Below are 7,783 nucleotides of genomic sequence, written 5' to 3' on the forward strand. Positions count from 1 at the left end.
ATACATATATATATATGATGTGCTTCTTTCAGTTTCCATCTACTAAATCCATTTACAAGACTTTGGTAGAAGACACTTGCCCAAGGTGCCACGCAGTGGGACTGAACCCGGAACCATGTGGTTGGTAAGCAAGCTACTTACCACATAGCCACTGCAATCATTATCATCATTTAATGTCTGCTTCCTATGCTGTCACAGGTTGGACAGTTTGGCCAGAGCTGGGAAGCAGCACCAAGTTCACATCATCTGTTTTGGCATCATTTTTACAGTTGGATGCCCTTTCTAATGCCAACCACGTGACAGCATGTACTTTTTATGTTGCATCAGCATAGGTGCTAAGTAAATATAAACAAAGATTAAACTTTTGCGATAAAACTTATAAATAACCCTGATACTTTGGTTAAAAAAACCCTAGTCATCGGTATAAAGAGCAGGAAAGAGGTTTTGCTTTGTCAGAATTCCTAACTCTTGTGCGTGTGTCTGTGCGTGCAAGTGCACGCACACACATATACTTGCTCACATATACATTTTAAATATTTTGAAGCACTGAGAAATTTTAAAATGTACAGCATATGATTTAAATAAAAATATCCTTTCATGGAAAAGAGTTGACAATGTTAATGTTTTTTTTTCCTGTGTAAAGGGCTTTTACTTCATATTGGGCACTATTTGTAGCCACATTCACAATTGAACATCAGCATAAAAAGACATTCACATGTATAGGTTCACCTTATAGTGTATGTAAATGTTTACATTCTGCACCTTGCAATGTAAAGTTTGAGCAAGAAAAAAATATTTTTAATTGGTAATGTTGGCTGATATTCCCCATTGAAGAAATTTTTCACTAGTTCTTTAGTTCTGTTGTCATGATATTCATAATATCATGACAACAAAAGTGGAAGATAAATTTGTAAAGATAATTTACCTTGTGTAGCTGCTTTTGTCTTGATCAGCTCCGCTGTTCAATGGTCTGCGGCGTAAACTGCTACTGAGATGACTACTGCTAATTTGAGGGTTTGAAGAGCTGAAAAAGAAATATAGCACAGGAGGTTAATGACATTAAATTTATTAACCTACACAAAAATTATTAAATCTAACCAAATTTGCACCAAGATGTATATCAGAACTGATACGAAGTGTTGGCAAAAAAATTATGAGTGTGTATGAGAGTGAATATGCAAATGAGGGGGAAATAAATTCCCCGTTAGAAGTAGGTAAAGTTCATTCAAAGCTGAGTTTGAATTTCAGTGTAACAAATAGAAATGAGAAAACTGAAAATTCAGAGTGAAGACGCGACTTCAAATAATTGTAAAGATAATATCCACAAGACATAAAAACATATGTGGGTATCCCAAATACCAGCCACATCAGTCGATCATCAACAAAAGTAAAGGTTGCTTATACAAGATAGCTACATATCTTCAATATTTAGTTAATTTGAAGCTATTTAAAAGAAATGCCATAAACTTAATTAAAGGACAGAATGAACTATGATAACAAGCATTTTCATCCGATACTGCTTGAAACCAGATATGTATGTATGTATGTACATACATATACATGTATATATATATATACACACACAGTTGAGAGGAACATACATCTTCTTCCACGAAAAGATAGCTTAAACTGTGCTCTAAATGGAGGTGTAGTCAAATCCTATTTTATGGACTCAACCATGTTCTGAAATAAGTCGAAAGGTAAGCTACTATAAATCAGCACGAACTTTCCGGACAACCCTATATATATATATATATATATATATATTTATATCTCCTATAATAATAACTACTGAGTTTCTTAACTCTTTGGATCGTCCTGGAATACCTTCTCACAAACTGATATTGAAGAAAGGATTTCCTATCGTGCTCTTGAGAAATCTGGATCCCCCAAAGCAGTGCAATGGAACAAGACTAATTGTCAGGCCAATGCATCCACATCTTTTGGAACTAACAATCCTCAATGGACAAGAAAAGGGAGAAAATGTATTTATTTCAAGTATTCTACTGATTCCAGCAGACAGGCCCTTTGAATTCAAGAGACTTCAATTTCCAGAAAGAGTTAGTCTTGCAATGTCAATTAACAAGAGTCAAGGACAATCACTCAAAATTGTTAGACTTCACCTCATGCAGCACTGTTTTTCCCATGCTCAGGTCTATGTTGGTTGATCCAGAGTTAGAAATGGTAGCAATCTCTTCATACTCACACCAAATGGTAAAAACCAAGAATATTGTTTAACCTGCTGCTTTACAATGATCTCCAAATGTCACAATGATACAAAATTCTTCAAATATATAAATCTATGATATAAATCTGAGATGGTAAGATACCAATAAATGGTTTATTATTATTTCTCTCTTTAGTTTTGGGCTATAGGCCCAATTAGCCCACCACAGGAGCCAGCTTTAAAAAATTTGCATGGAGTGCAGCTTTTAAGCTAGTGTATAATAATATTCTTAACGTAATTAAACACATGTAACAAGAAATTAAAATTATGCCAAACTTTCCAGTCTTTGTTTTAACAGACACACACACACACACACACGCACAGAGAGAGGGCTTGTAGTAAAATGCACCCAGTTCAGTGTTAAGGGATTGTTGATAAGAGACAAGGGACTGTAGTGGACAGCAAATAAGCGCAAGGTCCAGCTAGCCCATGCCAAAGGATTGTGATATATATGTTTGTGCATGACTGGTATTCGCTTTAATCAATCTTGGAAGGATATCAGGCAAATGTAATCCTCAACTTGAAGCTTTACCATTTGTTGAATAAGAGAGAGAGAAAATAAAGATTAGAGAGATTTAAAGAAAAATATAAATTGAAAATAAAAGTTAATGGAAACTAAAAACCTGAATAGGAGAGAGATGGAGAGATGATGACGATAATGAGAAGTACTTACTATGATGTAAACTGGGCACTGTAATCTGAAAATTGACTTCTCGAGGAAACATTTGTTTCTCTAAAAGAAGAAAAAAAAAAGAAAAACATTTTTTTAAAATTAAATTTTATAACTTTAGTGTAATAATATACAATTAATGTTCGTTTGCTAAACACAAAAATGTATTTAACATATACAGGGGTTGCACAAAATAATGGAGATACCTTACAATTTCCAACAAATCTATTTTAATATGGAGTAGGACTGCCTTTGGCAGTAATTACAGCTTGAATTGTTTCCAATAGGAACTTTTGTCCATTCTTCAGCTAAAACAGTCTCTAGTTCTTGTAGTGATGATCATCATCATCATCATCATCATCGTTTAACGTCCGCTTTCCATGCTAGCATGGGTTGGACGATTTGACTGAGGACTGGTGAAACCGGATGGCAACACCAGGCTCCAGTCTGATTTGGCAGAGTTTCTACAGCTGGATGCCCTTCCTAACGCCAACCACTCAGAGAGTGTAGTGGGTGCTTTTACGTGTCACCCGCACGAAAACGGCCACGCTCGAAATGGTGTCTTTTATGTGCCACCCGCACAAGCCAGTCCAGGGGCACTGGCAACGATCTCGCTCGAAAATCCTACAGGAGCCAGTCAGGCGGTACTGGCAACGGCCACGCTCAAAATGGTGCATCTCATGTGCCACCCGCACAAGAACCAGTCCAGGGGCACTGGCAACGATCTTACTTGGCTTGCCGGGTCTTCTCACGCACAGCCCATGAGGATATCGACTCCTTACTTGTTTTTCTAAAATGCACCATAAATGTTCAGTAATATTGAAATCTAGGGACTGTGGTGGCCAGATAAGATGTTCAACTTCACTAGAATGTTCCTTGTAACAACATTAACAGTAACAACTTTAGCAGTGTGAGTTGGTGCATTATCAATCAATCCTGAAAGATTGCCTTTCCCTCCAGAAACAGTTCTGCAACCATAGGATGAATTTGATCAGATAAAATGCTTATGAAGGGATATCATTGGGCCAGCAGATTTCCAAGATATAGCCCCCCCACCCAAGACCATCACAGATCCTCCTCCATGTTTAACAGTTGGAAGAAGGCAGTCTGGGTCAAATGCTTCTTTTGGCTATCTCCATAAATATACTCAGCTGGTGGTCAGAAATAAGGTAAAGGATGATTCGACCAAACATTCTTCCACTCCTCTAGGGATCAATTCTGTAGGTTTTTACACCATTCTAAACACTTTGCAATGTTTGTTTTTGAAAGTAGTGGTTTTCTGATTGCAGCTTTGTGCAGCTCCAGGCAAACAGCTTTTGTGAAAACTGGGTTCTCGAGGTGGTCATTAAGCTCTGCAGTAATTTTGGAAGCTGTATTTTTGTGATGCTTTCTAACAATTCACGTAAGAGTCCAACTGTCCCTATCTGAAAGTTTTTGTTTTCTTCCGGAGTTTTGTTTCGACGAGGTGGTTTTTCCCTCTTTTTCAAAGGCTGTCATTACTTTCAAGACAGTCCTTCTTGATACACCAAACATTTCAGCTGTTTTCATTACGCTAGTGCCTGCCATACGAGCACCAACAATTTCACCTCTTTGAAAGTCCGATAGATCTGTCATTTTAATGAATTTTTATTACCTTTTTCTGATGATATCTTTGTTTCCATTATTTTGTCCAACTCCTGTACTTGTTTTCTTTGATCAGATACCTTTCACATCAACAACCCTCTTTTCTTATGTTCATTAGAAATTAGTTACTTCTTAGGGACTGTCAGACTCTTACGCGAATTATTAGAAAGGATCACCAAAGTACAGCTCCCAAAATTACTGCAGAGCTTAATGACCACCTGGATAACTCAGTTTCCACAAAGATTGTTCACCGGAAGCTGCACAAAACCGGATTTCACAGGGGGACTGCAATCAGAAAACCACTACTTTCAAAAACAAACATTGCAAAGCATTTAGAGTGGAGTAAAAACCTACAGAATTGGTCCCTAGAGCAGTGGAAGAATGTTATTTTCTCGAACAAGTCATCCGTTACCTTATTTCTGACCACTGGCCAAGTATATGTGTGGAGTTAGGCAAAAGAAACATTTGACCCAGACTGCCTTCTTCCAACTGTTAAACATGGAGGAGGATCTGTGATGATCGGGGGGGGGGGGGGCTATATCTTGGAAATCTGCTGGCCTAATGGTTTCCCTTCATGGCAGAATTAATAGTCAAAACTATTTAAGCATTTTATATGATCAAATTCATCCTATAGTTGCAAAACTGTTTCCAGAGGGAAAGGCAATCTTTCAGGATGGTAATGCACCAATTCACACTGTTAAAGTTGTTACTGAATGGCACGAGGAACATTCTAGTGAAGTTGAACATCTTATTTGGCCACCACAGTCTTCAGATTTCAATATTACTGAACATTTATGGTGCATTTTAGGAAAACAAGTAAGGAGTCGATATCCTCCACTATCATCACTACAAGAACTAGAGACTGTTTTAGCTGAAGAATGGACAAAAATTCCTTTGGAATCAATTCACACTTTGTACAAGTCCATACCTTGTAGAATTCAAACTGTAATTACTGCTAAAGGCAGTCCTACACCATATCAAAATAAATTTGTTTGGAATTGTAAGGTGCTTCCATTATTTTGTGCAACCCCTGTACAACTGATATGGAATGGAATTAGACTGGTTACTCATAGGTTGAAAGTTCAAACCCACAACAGGTGTTTCTAACATTGCCTCAGCTCAAATAGGGGTCAGGTATTAGATACCTGATTATTCAAGTGATTATTATTTTCTTTACATGATAGTCAATAGAGAAAGGGCAATATTTATAACACTTTTCAATGACTCCAAAAGTGGTAGGAAGACGTTATCTTCCACATGTTTAAAGGAGTAGATTCCACTAAGGGCATTCAAGGTCAAGGTGGTGATGATAAACTGCTGACAAGAATGGCCCTTCTGACAGACTACCAAATTTTGACCCAAGGCTATGGTTGATGGAATCTGCCCAAGATATGATGCAATGGGACTAAAACCAAAATCATGTGGTTACAAAGTGGACTTCTTAATCACAGGGTTGTGGAAATAGATTTATTTCTTATTCACTTCATGACAAGAAATCAAAGTTAAACATCATGGTACAGAATTATAGGCATCATTCTAGAGTGATCTGAAATATGTTATAAGTTTTCCAAATATGATGCCTTTGCCAAATCTTTAGAATATTGCAAGCCTCAGTTACTTCATTGGTACTATCTCAGAACAATGAAAGAAATAAATAAAGCTAAATCTGTATGACTGCCCTCTGCTCTTTTAAGACTTTAGCTGAAAGATAGTCTAAATGAATTCAGAAGTCTTAAAAGATCAGAGGGCAGTCATATAGATTTAGCTTTGTTTATTTCTAGAAGATAAAAGCAGTACCAAAGACCTTCCTTGTTTTAGGGCATCATGGGGGAAAAAGGAAGAAGATATTACAAATCATGAATTATCTCCCAATGCTTGCAGCAAAGTCTATTCCACTAAAAGCACTGAAGTAACAGGTGGCAGTATTAAACCAACCAAGAGAGTAGGTCTATACAAGCAACAGGTACAGTCAGATAGGACTATGCTGTTTCACTCAGTTGAAACTGAGGACATGTCTAACATTTGCATATCTAAGATGTGCCGTGCAAGCAAGCCATTCACTTGCCGTCACCTGCTCAAAACTAACTGGGGACAGTCAACAACAAATAAATTTCATCATAAAAAAGAAAGATACTTCAAGAAATTGAAACAAAATGTTTAAACATTTTTCTTTTTATGTCAAAGAAACTTTGACTTAATAGCATCATAAAATTCACATTAATTGAAAACCATTTAAAAACGTGAACAGTTTAGAAAACTCATTAGGAAAATATGCTTTATTAGATTAATGCACAAATTAAATATTAGTAGCATGCTTTTTAATTTCCAGAGTTAAGAGTTAATAAATTATTATATTATCTTACATATTAAAACTGAAAATTTCTTTGTGTGTATCGGTATGTCCTCGTTTTCTGCCAAAACGGCTTGACCGATTTTTCTTAAACTTCACACGCACATCACTTATGTGTCTGGGGAAGTTTTAAGTATAAATTGATTTCGAAAAAAATGTTCAGATAAACGGCGGGAGGAATAACATTTGGGCGCAAGTGAACGGCAAGAGTAATTATCTTAAGCTTCCAAGAGAAATAACCTATTCATTTTCAGTATGCTTATTTCTTAGTATTTAAACTATTTTAGTTATTTCTCAATTTATCCAGTACAATGCTTAAACAAGTAAATAGTATTCTCCTAAACAATACATCCACTTATTTCGGTAGGTGACTTATTCACGAATATACCAACACTAGCGCTGCTGAGGGTAATATTCTCTGGGAATGCACAAAAGCCCTTTTCAGAGTTATTTACTTTGAATTGTTATTATCTCATATCTAATTAGCCTGTTATTACATAACATGTTTCATGATTTTAGGAAACACCTTATTATTATTTTCTCCTAAAATCTATATACTCTGGGAACGTATTAAAGCCCTTTTCGGGGCTACTTTATTTGAATTCTTTCTGTAGGGTAATTAATTTCATGATATTACATAACTGACTTCACAATTTGGGTATTCATAACTTATTGGGAATTCCTAAAAACAAGATTGCGGAGGCGCAATGGCCCAGTGGCTAGGGTAGTGGACTCATGGTCGGAGGATCGTGGTTTTGATTCCCAGACCGGGCGTTGTGTGTGCTTATTGAGCGAAAACACCTAAAGCTCCACAAGGCTCTGGCAACCCCTGTTGTACTCTTTTGCCCCAACTTTCTCTCACTCTTCCTGTTTCTTGAGTAACACTGCGATGGACTGGCGTCCCGTCCAGCTG

The 7,783-nt window shown here is 36.8% G+C and overlaps 1 protein-coding gene across 1 annotated transcript in view; it reads right to left on the reverse strand.

The window, feature by feature from the left end:
* LOC106882375 (huntingtin-associated protein 1) overlaps window positions 1–7,783 on the reverse strand; it is a 52,635-nt gene that overhangs the window by 2,589 nt on the left and 42,263 nt on the right. Inside the window, exons 6-7 of the mRNA XM_014933034.2 lie at window positions 2,901–2,960; window positions 926–1,024 (exon numbers count right to left, since the gene is read on the reverse strand). Coding sequence (XP_014788520.2) covers window positions 926–1,024; window positions 2,901–2,960 — 159 coding nt within the window. The remainder of the gene's footprint in view (window positions 1–925; window positions 1,025–2,900; window positions 2,961–7,783) is intronic.

This window comes from Octopus bimaculoides, chromosome 20 (genome assembly GCF_001194135.2).
Source record: "Octopus bimaculoides isolate UCB-OBI-ISO-001 chromosome 20, ASM119413v2, whole genome shotgun sequence".
Taxonomy (NCBI): domain Eukaryota; kingdom Metazoa; phylum Mollusca; class Cephalopoda; order Octopoda; family Octopodidae; genus Octopus; species Octopus bimaculoides.